The sequence below is a fragment of the Cucumis sativus genome, chromosome 2 (genome assembly GCF_000004075.3).
Source record: "Cucumis sativus cultivar 9930 chromosome 2, Cucumber_9930_V3, whole genome shotgun sequence".
NCBI lineage: Eukaryota > Viridiplantae > Streptophyta > Magnoliopsida > Cucurbitales > Cucurbitaceae > Cucumis > Cucumis sativus.
Genome location: NC_026656.2, coordinates 19,557,882 through 19,573,110, shown reverse-complemented (window position 1 = coordinate 19,573,110; position 15,229 = coordinate 19,557,882). Strand labels below are relative to the sequence as shown.

At 29.5% G+C, this 15,229-nt stretch overlaps 3 protein-coding genes across 4 annotated transcripts; 2 read left to right on the top strand and 1 right to left on the bottom strand.

The window, feature by feature from the left end:
• Window positions 1-1,158: 1,158 nt before the first annotated feature.
• On the bottom strand, window positions 1,159-2,418 carry LOC101209492 (RING-H2 finger protein ATL54). The gene has a single exon (XM_011651371.2). It carries the CDS (start codon window positions 2,318-2,320, stop codon window positions 1,397-1,399), a length of 924 nt encoding a protein of 307 aa, XP_011649673.1. The 5' UTR covers window positions 2,321-2,418; the 3' UTR covers window positions 1,159-1,396.
• A 3,449-nt stretch (window positions 2,419-5,867) lies between these two features.
• On the top strand, window positions 5,868-8,527 carry LOC105434653. Of its 2 annotated transcripts, none has more exons than XM_011651370.2 (4): window positions 5,868-6,177; window positions 6,452-6,540; window positions 6,642-6,844; window positions 8,224-8,527. In XM_011651370.2, exons 1-4 carry the CDS (start codon window positions 5,933-5,935, stop codon window positions 8,311-8,313), a joined length of 627 nt encoding a protein of 208 aa, XP_011649672.1. In that variant the 5' UTR covers window positions 5,868-5,932; the 3' UTR covers window positions 8,314-8,527. The 2 variants fall into 2 exon arrangements, with proteins under 2 accessions (XP_011649672.1, XP_011649671.1); XM_011651369.2 differs by having other exon boundaries at window positions 5,870-6,177; window positions 6,446-6,540.
• Window positions 8,528-12,532: 4,005 nt separating this feature from the next.
• LOC101219044 (blue copper protein) lies at window positions 12,533-13,578 on the top strand. The gene is made up of 2 exons (XM_004152574.2): window positions 12,533-12,752; window positions 12,845-13,578. The coding sequence occupies exons 1-2, from the start codon at window positions 12,581-12,583 to the stop codon at window positions 13,297-13,299; spliced, it is 627 nt and encodes a 208-aa protein (XP_004152622.1). The 5' UTR covers window positions 12,533-12,580; the 3' UTR covers window positions 13,300-13,578.
• Window positions 13,579-15,229: the final 1,651 nt, after the last annotated feature.

The following is a 15,229-nucleotide window of genomic DNA, read 5'->3' as shown; positions in this document are numbered from 1 at the left end:
ACATTAAATGCTAATCCATAAACTTGCATTTAATATTATAGTGATTATTTTTAAAAATTCTTTAGGAAAGTATGATATATGTAAATATTATTTGAGGTTTGAGAAAAAGAAAAAGATTTAAAATTGATGAGAAAATAAAGGAAATGATGAATGATGAGATGAAGAGACAGAAAAAATAATGATGATGAATTTGAAGAATTAAAAAGGTTGGGGGGGGGGGGGAGGAGCCCACACCATATATGGATAGGATAGGTAAACAGTAAAATATTCCTTTCATCTCATCATTTTGTTTTCAAAATCCTCTATATATTTATTTTAAACAATAAAAAGAAATCCCAATAATATCATTTCATTTCCTTATTTTTGTTATGAACATCAGAGGACACAAACTTTATATCTTCCCCCTCCTTTCCTTTTGTCTTTCCTCGTCTTATAATAATATTTCTAATTATTACTATTCTTTCTTTCCCCCTTTTCACCAACAAATCTTTTTATATATTCTTATGTATATGTATATATGATACCCGAGGCTACATGTTTTTGTTGGGTTGGGCTTATATACTGAAGTCCATTCATGATTTTATTTGGGCCATCTATTGGCCCTCATAACTCAATGCCCCAAAGGCATTTAAGCTATTTGCATTTTAGATTTAAATTAGTTACTCCTTAATCAATTCAATGTTAAAATATTCCATTTTCATTTTTTTATATTTTAATTACACCGATGAAAATAGACCTTTATTTTAATGAATTACCATATAGTTGAAAAGACATCAACAATTAAAGTGAAAAATAATGATAATATGTAAAGTAATATTTGGTGCCAAGTCTACCTCAAAATGTAGAACGATTTCAAAATCAGAAATAATTTTAAAATATAAAGTGTTAACTTCATCATTAATTATTTATTAATGTAATGATAAAGCAAGAGTTGATAGTGATTTTAGCATCAGAGCAGGTAGCCTTATATTCCTCTCCCTTCTTACCTAAGTTTTTTTCTTTCTCATTTCTCAAATGTATTAACCCCAAATAATGGTTTTAGAAATTGATCAAAATAAACAAACTAAGTCAAACAACAAATTCCCATTCACCTTCCTCCCTTCTCTTCCCCTTCTCTTCAAATAAAGCAAAGTTAATACAATACCCAGAAACCCAGTGTAGAACACAGAATAACACAATGGCCAAATATCCATTTATGAATTTGCTTATATTTTCAAATTATATTGACATAAAAAAACAATAAATGATTTCAAGAGATTGATTACTTATAGATTAGTTAAGCAATCCACTAAACCATAGCTAGGCCACTCCCTCTCTTTCTACTACTCAAAATTAATCAATTTCATACAAACAAGACTCACCCTCTTCTCTCGTCTCTCTCTTTTTCTTTTTGATATCATGTTGTTGTTGTTGTTGTTGTTGAAGATGAATTCATTTGATTATCGTTCCTCATACTTTCATTTCCTTCCACTTTTGAATCATCAGATTCAAAATTCCCTTCTTTTTGAACTATCTCCTCAACTTCTCTTTGTTCATCAACAGCATCTCCTCTGTTTTCAGAGCTCTCACTAGAAATAGAAACACCGCCACCTTCATTTTCCCTTACAGCTTCCCGGTTAGTATTCTCATTCTCCATCTGGGTGTCTTCATTTAAACCCAAATTACCTTCGTTTTGATTCAATGGACCTATATTTGGTGGCCTGACGGAGTTGGGGGTGGTGAAATCAGTAAGAATATGTGCTCGACAGAGAGGGCAAGTGGTGTGCGTTCTTAGCCAAGTATCAACACAACCAATATGAAACGCGTGGCTACATTTTGGTAACAACCGAAGCATTTCGTCTTCTTGAAATTCACTCAAACAAACAGAGCAATCCGTTCCTTCAATTAAACCTTCGCTCTTCTTGTACTTGCAAACCGTAATGGAATTGATGACTGATTGTTGAAGTCCAGCAGTGGTGATGAACCAAATTGGATGATCCACTTGATTCTCGTTCATAAACTCTCCTTCTCCGCCGTCCGATTGCAACGCCTCTGCTCCTTCGTTGGCGGAGCCAGAGTACCAAGATCGACATTTTACGACGATGATGTAGAAAGTAAAAGCTACGAAAAAGGCGATGAAGAGAATTAGGATGATGATCGTAGTTGGAAGCTGTTTTTGGTGGTCGGAAAGAGGAGGGGGTGGTGGCGGGGGCGAGAAGTAGAGATCGGGAAAACCGTAACAGTCGTAAGGGCAGTCGTAAGGGCAGGCGGAACAATTAGTAGTTGGTAGGGCAGTTCCAGTGGCAACTGGAAAAAGCTTTCTGCTGAGTGTAACCGCCATGGCAGAGGAAGCTCAGAATGTTGATGAGAAACAGAGTAAAGAAATAATGGGTAAAGAGGAGGGAGCACTCTCAATTTCCTTTCTCTCAAGAAAATATAAATTAATCAAACAATTAAAAATGACTTTGCTAACAATTAGGTTAAATTTCAATTTCCTTTTTTTATTTTCTATATTAAAATCAACCCAACATAATTAATAGCTTCAACTTAATTCAATTTGGCAAAAACAAAAAATGTAATTATTCTTATTTAAGAAAAACAAAACACAATATCCATATCATTTTCAAATTTCTCTTGAAAAAAATGAGGGGAATTTCTTTTCGTTATTAAAATCATAAAAATAAATAAGTCATTCAATATTAAAATCAAAATGTGACATCTTAACCATCTATTCATAAATGATTCTTAAAGTCTAATATAACCCAACTAATATTCCATTATTGTTGTAGTAAAAATACATCTCCATGCAAAATAAGAAAATAAATAGTTATATTAAATATAGTTACTACAAATATGATCGTCTTCCAAAATTTAAAAATAATAATAGATCAATAATATTTTGTAATTTTTCTTTTACTTATTAAAAAATTTGTCTTGCATAAACATGATAATTATAATATACAGTAATAATATTTTAAAGTCTATCCATGATAAACTTTGATAGAGTCTATTAGGATTTAGGGTTTAGGTATAGTTATTAATGATAGACTTCTATTCTCAATATTTACCCCTCTTTAAATTATTACTATATACTAATGTTATAAATTATAATTATTATCCCTATTTTTAGTGAGACTTTGTTTATTCGGTAAGTTGTGGAATTAATTTTATTTGCAATTAACTCCCTTTAGTTGGTAATGGTTTTGTTTTTCTTAAACCTAGATGGTTGTCTTTTAATACATTAAAAAAACTAATTAATTAATGTCATGAGGTGAGCAAATAAAGTTGTATTATTCCTGCTAATCAATTGAGATAATATTGATTATTTATATGATCAACAAAAGATGTGGAATAATAATTTGTGTGCATATTTTAATATTTGGTAGTAAGTCTTCATCCTGATTACTATAAGTCATCCTAAAGTGGGTGAAACTAAAGTTGTTTATGACAACCAAAATATACAATTAGTGTGTCAATCAATTTTTTCTCCATTATTTTGAAAACTTAAATCTATTTGACACTATCAAATTGTAAATTAAAATCTTATTCTTTAAAACTAAAATTGGTAGATAGATAAATCAAACTAAATCAATATTTAAAATGATCATCGATATATATCGACTATGTTCTGCTCGAATTAATAATAGTTCAAATTATAAAGAAGAAGTTGAATGACATGACAGTTTTGATATGTACCTCAAATCTTCCTGATCATTCTATATGGCTAGCAATTCTTTTCCAACTTTGTGGCCCTCCTACCTAACTTTTCTCAAGTTTAGGGTTTTCTTCCTGAACTACCAAAATATATTGACATCTCTTAATACTTAGATTAATTTTGAAATTTAATGTGAACCATTATATTTTTCACTAAGAAATCTTATTGATAGTTTAAATTAGATTAAATTTTAAAATTTTAATTGATAAAATTATTAGTTTTTATCCAAATTAAATAGAACTATGAATGATAGTTTAAAGTGATACAAGTGAATTGTGAGATATAATAATTGATATTTACCATGCATTTTAAATTCAATTGTGATAGGTTAGTGTTATTAAGATTTAATCATGTGCAGATCATATCTCTAACTTAACTTCCAGATTTGATTTAGTATTATTTTTAATCTCAACATTGATTATTAATACTTAATTACTGTTATCTTATAACCAACTAAATTGGATCTTTCCTAATTCCCTCTATTCTTTTTACATAATTAACCATTTTACAATCTTTTAACTCTAATATTTAAGCATAAAATCAAATGACTTAATAACTAAAATAAAAAATTTCATAAATCTAACCAACCCTAAAATTTAGGGCGTAACAAAATAAAAAGATCATTTAAAAAAAATATATTGGATTGTCATTTCTTATCATTCTCTTTCTTCTTTCTTTATGATTTTTTTTTTCTTTTCTCTTCTTCAGCTCTTTTTATAAATATTTTTATTTGTCATTTCCTCCAATTTTTCTTTATTTTTCCTCTCTTCTGCAATTTTGTTTACCATTCCAAACTGTTATTTAATTGTTTTTCTTTTATTTTTATTATGTTAACCTCATGTGTGAAATATAAAAATTTGGATATTGAAAAGGTAAATGATACAAAAAAAATAATAAAATCTAAAATATCATTACCCAATACAAAGAATTTTAAAAAAACAATCTAAATATTTTGTTCCATAAATATTTTGGGATTTTTATTATATATTTTAAAAGATCATGGACTGACAATACGGAATAATTTGATATTTTTTTTTAAAAAGCCATTTTAGTATCTCAATTTTAAAATATTAATTTTAGTAATTCAACTTAGAATAAATTTGAAATGTAGTCCGTATAACTTGAGAAAATAATGCTAGTGGATCCAACTATGCATTTAACAATAGGGCTGCCCTCAAATATCTATCTCCTCTATGAACCCACCCTTCTTCCATTTTTTTTGGGTGCAAATACTCAACCTTGATCCAATCAAGTTATAAAGTATGATCTATTAGTTATAGACCAATATTTTCAACATAGTTTATCGATGATAGACTTATATCATCGATAGAATTTGATAAATTTTGCTATATTTGTAAAAATTTTAAAATATTGCTATATACTTAATTATTTTAAATATAATTGCTAAATTTGCAACTATCTCGATTCTCTAACTCTACAATTTCAAGATAGTAGCAAATGTAGCTATTAAATTCAAAATAATTAAGTATATAGTAATATTTTTTTAAAAATTACAAATACAGTCAAATTTGTCAAATTCTATCGATGAACGATAGTTTTGCTATATTTGCAATTTTTTTTTAAAATGTTGATATATCCTTAATTATTATTACTCAAAAGATCATCCATTACAATTACCTTGCTTCAATTATTCTTTTTTAATTTGAAAATTCAAATTACTTTAACTAGTATGAAATCAAATATTACCATGATTCTACACATAATTTACACAACTATTTACAATTTATCTAAAATAGCTCATCCTACCAACTTCAAATTAGGACCGAAAACCGTTCCCTTCCTACAAAATTACCACAAATGTTGACTAGAACCAAACATTTGATAAATCACTTTTAATAGAATCAACTTTAGTAAAATCACCGATTCTGAAAATACTTGCATAACACATGATCTTCATTTTATCTAACACTAAACAATTTTCTATTATTGACAATTAATATATAACCAGCACCCCAAATTCTTCCAATACAATTCAAACCAAACTATATAATGTTGATTTTCTCATTGTTTTCTTTATTACTTAAAAAAAATATAGTGAAGCAATAAACATGAATTTAATGAAGGCAAAGGTAGGTTGAGATCCAAAAGTCATTGATTTCAATTGAGTATGCTAATTAAAAAGGGTTGGTTTTCTTGTGAACATTACCATTCATATTTCATAACTCTCCAATAATAATATTCCTAATTCCTATTTCTTTACTATTCTTTTTCTTTATAATGTCGATTCTTTCGATTTCTTCATCTTCAACCTACTTTGGATTGCCCACAATTCGATCCCACCACCCTCATCGCCATGGATCAAACCTCAATCTCACTCATCTCCATAACCATAACAGCTTGCCACTAATTCCAACTACCAAAACGAATCCCAAAAGCTCAACTTGTACTCGTAATATGGCCATTTACAGCGCTGACTCCATCATCGGACTTCCATCTCTTCCTCCTTTCCACGACACTCCTTCGTAATTCTATTCTCACCCAATATACTTTTCGTTTTAACTCGTTATCTTATGTTACAGTGTTGGTATAAATATTATACTTTTAAGTTTTTGAATTGACTTGTAGACTTAATATTACTGTCAATCACTAACCTAATAACCCAATAGTAATTGGTATTTACTATTGATATGACCTTCCATTCTAGAGAAGAAAGGTTTGAGAATCTTTTGATACCTACCATTATCATAATCGAATGGATTTAGTTTTAATATATTTGCAACTGGATTTTAGTTTCAGACCATTATGGATAGCTGGGGTGGTATTGTCTGCAGTTCTATCAATTTGGAAGACAAAGAACTATTGGAAGCCTTTTCTTACCTTAAAAGGTAAGGGATATGAATAATATATATATATATATATATATAATCCTAAACGGCCCCAAGGTTCAATTAAGTATATTCTCATTGGACATGATGATTCTGTATAGAGAAAATGGATAAAGTGGTGGAAAAGGCGGAGGATGTGGCAGAAATGGCGGGGTCAGCCGCGGATAAAGTGGATAAAGCGGCGGAAGATATTGCGGCCTATCTCCCCGACGGCAGCGAACTCCAAAAAACTGCAGAGTCCGTAGATGATGTAGCCGAAAAGATCGGTAAGGACGCGGATATGGCCGGAGATCTTTTTGAGAAGGTTAGGCTTTTTTTCCAGGAACCCTAAATTGATTCCTTCAATTTATATCTCAAATGTTTCTCTCTATGTTTACGTCCGAAATCTGAATTAAAGTTTTTAATTCATTCCCTTAAAAACACAAATCGAATATAACATAAATTTAATTAAATATATAAGTTAACTCTATATTATTCATTATAAATTTTTTGTTCTTATATTTAAAAATAAAATAAAATAACATACTTATTTGTGACCATATTTTTTGTCAACATCCATATTTAAGCAAGTATTAATTTTAATTTTTGGTCCTTAATTTGAGAAATCAATACCCCAACCAACGTCCTACTAAATTACTTAATTTCATCCTTGGTTTCACATGCACCCTTATTATTATTTATGAAATTATTAAAAGTATTTGTCATTGATTTTATTTCTAATAGTAATATATATATTATTTTCTTAAAATGTTATTAATTTCGTGGTCTACAAATGCAATTATATATATTCCATGTAAATACATTTATTAGTTTTATCCACTTGTTTTATGAGGACTACCAACCTAACCAAATCTCAGTAATCGACACTGCTCCATTCAGAAATCTAGTTTAGCTCTATTTCCAAAAGTTTTGCACTCTTTTGTCCTTTCAGTTTAGAATTCATAACTATCAATTATGTCACTTGTATGTGTTAATTAATCAAATTATTTCAATATTTATATATATACATTCCACAAATTGTTTTTTAGATTTTATGACGTAGAGGAATATAGTATAGATTGTATGTCAAAATCAACTGTCAATTGAAGAAAATAATCAAATTTAGTTCATAAGCGGAATGATCTCCCTCGATTTTGCAATTGCTCAATAAGATGGTATCTTTTGCATTAGACCTTAAAACAATATTAGATAATTGTGTAGTCTCAAAATCAATTGTGCTACAATGTATTTTATCACTTTTTTTTTTATCGAATATATTTGTTTAAGCTTTGTGGATTTTGATATCATTTTAGAAAAAACGTTTAAATTTTTATAAGATAGATTATAAGATTTTCATCTATTTGATTTTGAGAATATATGTTATAAAGTATTATTATTTGATCGAAAAACAAATATATATATATATATTATATATATATATATATATATATATATTTATATAGATTGTGGATCAAAGTATTCATTTTATCGAATTTAAGTTGTTTGTTTCAATTTAATCCTTAATTGTGTTTTAAGATTTGACACTTTTAAATTCATTTTCATTAAATACATATACCTCAAATTTTAAATGGAAAGGGAGTTTTAACTCAATTTTAAAAAGTTAAATTTGTTTATTTGGTTTTATCAATGGATACTCTTTTCTCTCTCTTTCTAATGTGGTTTCTTTGTGAATGTAAAACTCAGTTTAAAACTGCAGAAGACGAGCTGAGTTCACTTGTTGACCATAGTGGAGAAAGTAACGAAGAAGATGACTTAAAGCAAAAGAATGATTAAGACTATGACAAAGCTATCAAGACGAATGAAGCAAAGAGAATCTCTTAAATAATTATATATATATATATGGTTGAATTTATTCTTTTATCCAATAATCAATAATTGTTATAACAGTTAGATTATCCATCTCAAAACCATATTATATTAATATTTAGTTTAATTTCACAATCAATTGTCAATGAAATGAATGAATTGTGTGATTGGATCTTCTCAAGAGTGTGTGAGATCTCTAAATCTTTGAATGTTAGATCATGATCGATACATAAATAACGATGAATAATTTGTCGATTAAGATTGGGAGATGATCATTTCCATCCTTTCCATTAGGGTTCATGGTTTAGAATAAAAGTCCCAATACAATATTTATGGAATAGATAGGTCTCTCGTCCACTTGACTTTGAGATAGAAAATTTCAAGTTTATTTTTGTTTCTAGATTTTGAGTCTAGTTTCATTCACTTTTTAACCTTAAAAAATGTTACACATCTTGGAATTTAAGTTTGGTTTCAGTTTATGTCCTAAGAATTAGGTTAGGGTCAGGTTAGTTAGGGTTTGAGATTAATTAAGGTGCAGGTAAACTGTCCCGACGATTCATAGATATAAAAAAAGTTTGATTTCAAATGTAGGAATTAAATTGAAAATAAACCCAATTTAAAATACAAAAAGAGAGTTATTTTTCCACCTATTTTTTCTTTCGAATGTGACTTTTTTTAATATAAATGTCTGACAGCAGGACTTTACTTTGTTAGACACCAAAAAAAGAGAAAATAAAAAAGAATGGTCAAAATTACTTTCCACAAAGGAAGCAGTGAGCAATCTCTTAAATAATATAATTATATATGGTGGAATTTATTTTTTTATTCAATATTTATTATCAACAACACTTAGATTATGTAACCATATAAATCATATCCATTAAACGACATAATATCATTTAGATTTTATAGATTCTTGAAACCAATTAATTAAATGAGTAAAATTTTGTACACATTGACTCAAACCCCATACATATATATAATCCATGTTTATAATCTGAAATATATTTGGTAGATTATATTTAAATTTAAAACATAAAAAGTAAATAAAAAACTTGAATTTCTACCATATTTTATTGTTTAGAAATAATCACCAACGATATTTGCATTGAAATTGAAAATCTCACGTTTGGATGAATATGAATATATAAAATAATTAGAAATTTGGTAGATTTAAAAAGCGAGAGAATAAAAGATTTTGTTAATTGTTAATTTGATTTCACAATAATATCATTATCTTTGATTCTCATCCTCCTAAGAAAATGGATTAAAAAGTATCTAAAAACCCAAATCTTTGAACATAAAATCAGCAAACACAATCGTCTTCCTCCGACCCATCCATTTCTCAAAATTTTCCAATTCCCAACAAAAAGAAAAATGAGTGTTCCTCAAGAACCAATTTCTACACAAACACTTGAATCCAAACTCCTCTCTTCTCAGTCCCAATGCCTCTTTTTACAATCTAAATTAAACAGTGCCAAGGCAATTCCATCCTTGATCTCTTTTTTCTTATTTATTTATTGCAATAACAAATGTTATTATCATTATTATTATAATTCATTAATTCTTCATCTTTTTATTTATTAAGGAAGAAGCGAAACTGAATGCACAAGGCTTGAAGAAGGCAATTGAACAGAACCGAATACTGAGGGAAGAGCGTTCATGTTTGGTTGAAGAATTGAAGACGTTGAAAGACTTTATTAACAAAGGAAAATCAACTCTTGATCGTGCTCGAGAAACCCAAATTCGTGTCCATGAATTGGAAAAAGAAGTTGAAATTTTAAAATTGGATTTGAATTTCTTCAAGTATCAACACCAAATGCAAAAGGTTAATCTCTAAAAATTAAACATCCTTTTCATCAATATCAAAAGTAATAATGCATGGTTACGTTGATTTGGTTTTACTTTTAGTAGTTTCAATTTTCACATATGGAAGAAGCTTTGATTGAGTCCGCTTTATCTAAATTAATGGGAAAAGTTGACACCTCCATTGGTAAATTATTCTTGTTGAGTAACATCAAGGATGAATCATGTCGAAGATTGTTACATTTATCACAAAGGTAAAATTTTCAATTTATTTAATTATGTCTTTAGCCATATGTTTGAAATGATTTTCTAATTTTATTAAAATTGATTTACGTTTATAGTTTGAGTCCTCCAACTCTTAGTGCTCTAGCTTTGGCTGCTACGGTAAAAAGTCTTGAGAAAGATAATCAACAGCTTAAGAGGCTACTCCATACAACTAAAGGGGAGGTTAATTCCTGATTTATATATATACTATATGTATTGGATTCTATTAGGTCGATATAATGGTGAAGTAAAAGTGTAATTTGAGAAATTAGGGTATGTGTAAAATAGTAGTTCTAAACTTTTTTCAAATAAGATTGGTATAACTCTTGTTCCAAGATACTATCGGCTGATCATTGTTGATTAGGGCAATGAGCCACATCTTATGCCTAGTCATGAAAAGGGATGATAATTGGTTTTCTTTTTAATTTTAAACATAAAGCTCTATTAATGGATAATTAACTTATAAATCAGGTAGAAGAATTTAGAATTTAGTCTTACTGTTTTGATAAATCTTTTTAAATAATTTAATTTTGTTTTCCATATTGATTTACAATTTAACCGAAAAGATTTGAGTTTAAATTTAGTATTGGGATTTAAAATTCACTCCAACTATCAAGGAACTATATTTAATCACAATTTTTTTAAAAAAATGTAAATAATTAATTAAAAGATTTTTATTTAGTTAATTTCACCTTCTCTTCTTCACAATTATATTTATTTTTATCCAATTTTTGTGAAGGTTAAACTGCTATCCAATCAAATTGGTTATCTCATCGAAGAGCAAACGACGCCGTACCATAATATCAATGGAGGAGGAATTCCTAAACCACCAGCTGGCAGTTCCTCTGTGAAGGTTAAGAAAACTAAATGCACAATTATTAATTTCTACAACCAATATTTCATAATTGTTCTCTTTTCTTTTTGTATTATTATAATTTATATGTCAAGTTTTTGTTTAAATAACCATGAATTTATTTATATGTATGTGTGTGTGTGTGTGTGAATGGGGTTTGATCCTTTTGCATGCAGGTACGTGAAAAGAAAAGACCATTGTTGGAGGATTGATTTGTTATATGCTTCAATTCAACGAGATTGAAATTAAGTTCTTGTTCAATTTGGAACACATGATGATATCATGGATTCATCTGTAAAAATATATATAATTTCCACCTTGATGTCTATTGTCTAGACTTTATTATCACCTCCTTTGTTTGTCTTGTTTTTTTTTTTTTTTTTTTTTTTTGATTTTATCCCACCTATTATTTCAAATTTTCAATTTTGGACTGCAAGTTTTGAGTAATAATATACATATATTCGTAGTTAGTAATGCTGGTTGAGAATACACATACGTATTGCTGCTAATATTTCTCTTCTTTTGGATCAGTATATATGTACAGACTACAGTAGTTGAACATTCAAAACTTTTGGTGTATAATAATGTCCACTTAATGCAAAATAAATAACAATATTTATTATTATTTGATGAGTTTGATTTGAACAACTCCTCACACCATAATATTGAAAGCTTCTTTATTTATTTATTGAATGAGTTGGATCCGATCCACTTGTGTCACCATATTTGTCAAATGACAAATTTTTATTAGAGAACTATTTGAGTTAGGAATTTTAGAACCACAAAATTATAAAAGAATTTTAGAACCACAAAATTATAAAAGAAAATAGTATCTCATTCAATGACACCTCAAATATTAGTGATATATAAGATTGATAAGATTCTTTAGACAACATGGACTCAAATAAGCTCAGTTTGGTTAAACTGATCAAGCATAATGACTCCAAATTGAAAGTGCTTTTTAGTTAAGTTGGTGTGTTAGGAATTTGGTTGTGACCCAACTGCTTAATCTTACCAAAAAAGTTCTCATTGTAGAGTTAGACCTAGCTACTACACCCTTTTTGGGACTCCCATAATGTTTTCCACCAATTTGGTGAACCATTTTTATTTATTTAAACCATAAAACAAATCAAATTATATAGTTTGGTATATCATCAAAGGAATCTACTTGATTGTTTTTGAAGAACCTAACTCTCATTGGGCCCAAAGCTTTCACCCACTCCCACTTCTTCTATCTTATAAATACCAATAAATTCCCTCCCTCCCCTTTCATCAACAATTCATAAACCGGAAAACAAGTACTACAATAATATGGCCTACTCCTTCAGAGTTCCATTTTTGGTCTTAGCCACCATTGTCATTTCTATGGCTATTCCAACCTTCGCCGTGGTTTACACCGTTGGAGACGCTGCCGGTTGGTCCACCGGTGTCGATTACAGCTCTTGGACTTCTGGAAAGACCTTCGTTGTAGGCGACACCCTAAGTTAGTCCCATTTTAAAGTTTTGTTTAATTTGGTAGTTTTTTTTTTAATTTGTATTAATTTGATTTCTTTTTTGTATGTTTTTGATGGGCAGTGTTCAATTATGGAGGTGGGCACACTGTGGATGAAGTGAGTGGGAGTGACTATAACTCATGCACGGCTAGCAATTCCATTAGTAGCGATAGCACTGGCGCTACAACCGTCACTCTCAACAAGCCTGGTACTCATTACTTCATTTGTGGTGCACTTGGTCATTGTAGCAACGGCATGAAGCTCGCGGTCACGGTTGCAGATTCTGGAGCTCCCTCCTCTACAATCCCAGCTCCATCCCCCACCGAAGATGGAGTGTCGCCGTCTAAAGCACCATCATCTCTTGGAGGAGCTTCTCCAACGACAATGCCATCCATTGATTTTGCTCCCAAAGATACCGACTCCTCATTGGTTAACTCCCCAACGTCGTCCAAGGTTCCCGTCGAGGCATCTTCCGCTACGATGGTCAGCACTTGGGCAGCCGCTGCAGCCGCTGGGGTCTTGTTTGTTGTTGCTTAGGATGCTAACTCCATGTGTCGTCGGGCGGGAGGCAGAGCATTTTGTGAAAATTCATTTTCTTCTATTTTGGTGGTTTTTTTCTCCAGCAAAAATATATTATTGTCACCAAAGTTTTAATTAGTCCAGTGTCTATAGCGTCCATTTCATCTTTGAAATTTTAAAAGGAACATTTTAGTTCAACCATATGGCATTATAAAACTTTAAAGATTAAGTAGATATCAAGGTGTGAAGCTTTATATGAACCATTAAATATATTTTTCTCGTATTTATTTTCTTAAATTACAAATTTACTATCTATAATGTGAAATTTTCTACCAGAATCTAATTCTTATCTTTTGGATTTAGTTTCCTCATTTATTTTTCTTTGTTAAGTTATAAAACTTGTGGGTTAAAGGTGTACCTTGATGCTCCTAATTTTTATTTTTACACACTAAATTCATTCCATCAATTTAAATTTGTTTACATTATAATTAATTTAGTTGTTCTTATGAAACAACACTCGAGCAGTATTGTACCATGCAAAAATAAATTATAAAATACATATTCGACAATATGTTGAAAATTTTGAAAAATACGTTAAATTGTTAAACAAAAAAGAAAAAAAGCCTAAAAACAAAAGAACTCAAACTTAGCAGTCAAAGAACAAATTCTGCGACCTAAACTCGAATCTGCATCGCAGCTAAACACCTCCGATGACCAAGTTGGTGTTGAAGATTTTCGTTCTGTGTATATTCACTGCATACATATGGTTAAAATTTTGAGATTCAATTCCAATGCAAGTTCTTGTCATATGTGTATGTATTGTGTATAAGCCCAAAATAGATTTGGTCCTGAACCCACTTGAAGCCCAAATGAAGGGACTTAAAAACCATGACTACCAAATATTGAACATTCATATTTACCCAAAATGTTGTGTGTGTACAGAATACAGATTGAGAGGAAAACTATACATCCTTTTTTTAAATCACTCTTACACTTTGCTCTTACATGTCCTTTTTTAATATACAACATTATTATTACAGCATGTGGTGGAAATTGTAGCTTGGACTTGAAAGTTCTTTATATGAGGTGATGTATCGTTCTTGTTTTTTATCTTAATGATTAGTTCTTTTAACAAGTAATATACCTTTTTTCGGCTTTTGGGTAAGATCAAGTGAAACTCAACTACATGCAGTAATAGTTCTTGGAATTAGTCTTCTAACCTCACATTAACAATTTTGATATGATTGAGGCATATATTAATGCTTCCAATGGGGTGATCCACATATTTTTCTATTGGTTTAATTTCTCCCTATCATCCTCATGCTCAACACCAAACCTATAAAACCCATCCAAATTAAATTCCATTACTATATTCTAATGTAGACACATCACCTTAGATGTTACCCTTTTGCTTTCTTAAATTTGTTCATAATTATTGTTATTATCAAATAAAACAATATTCATGTTTTTATTGCAGTACATGGAAATGCCACAACACAACAGCACACTCTCCTTTTTGCATAAAGTGATCAAATGTAGAATGAAAAACATATGAAAGTACATGAGAATTGATTTGCATTAATGAAGCCAACTATTCAACCAAAAAAAGAAAAGACAATCCCAACACGTGTTCAAGTTGCATATGGACATGTATGCAATCCTGCAGATATCATGCATTATGATAGAACTCTAAATGTGTTATTATACTTTTTTTTATAAAGAAATACAGATGTGTGTGCTGTTGTATGAGATTAAGACTCTATATTATGTAATTTAATCTTCAAATTATCACATGATCAACCTCATATTATTACATAAAAACAAGCTAGCTAGCTAGTGTGTATGTGTGATTCAATTAACCAATTATTGCATTATATTTTATACCACATATAATCAATGTTTGTTGTGTGTTTAAAGTAATAGGGTACTCTTATGAATAATTATATAT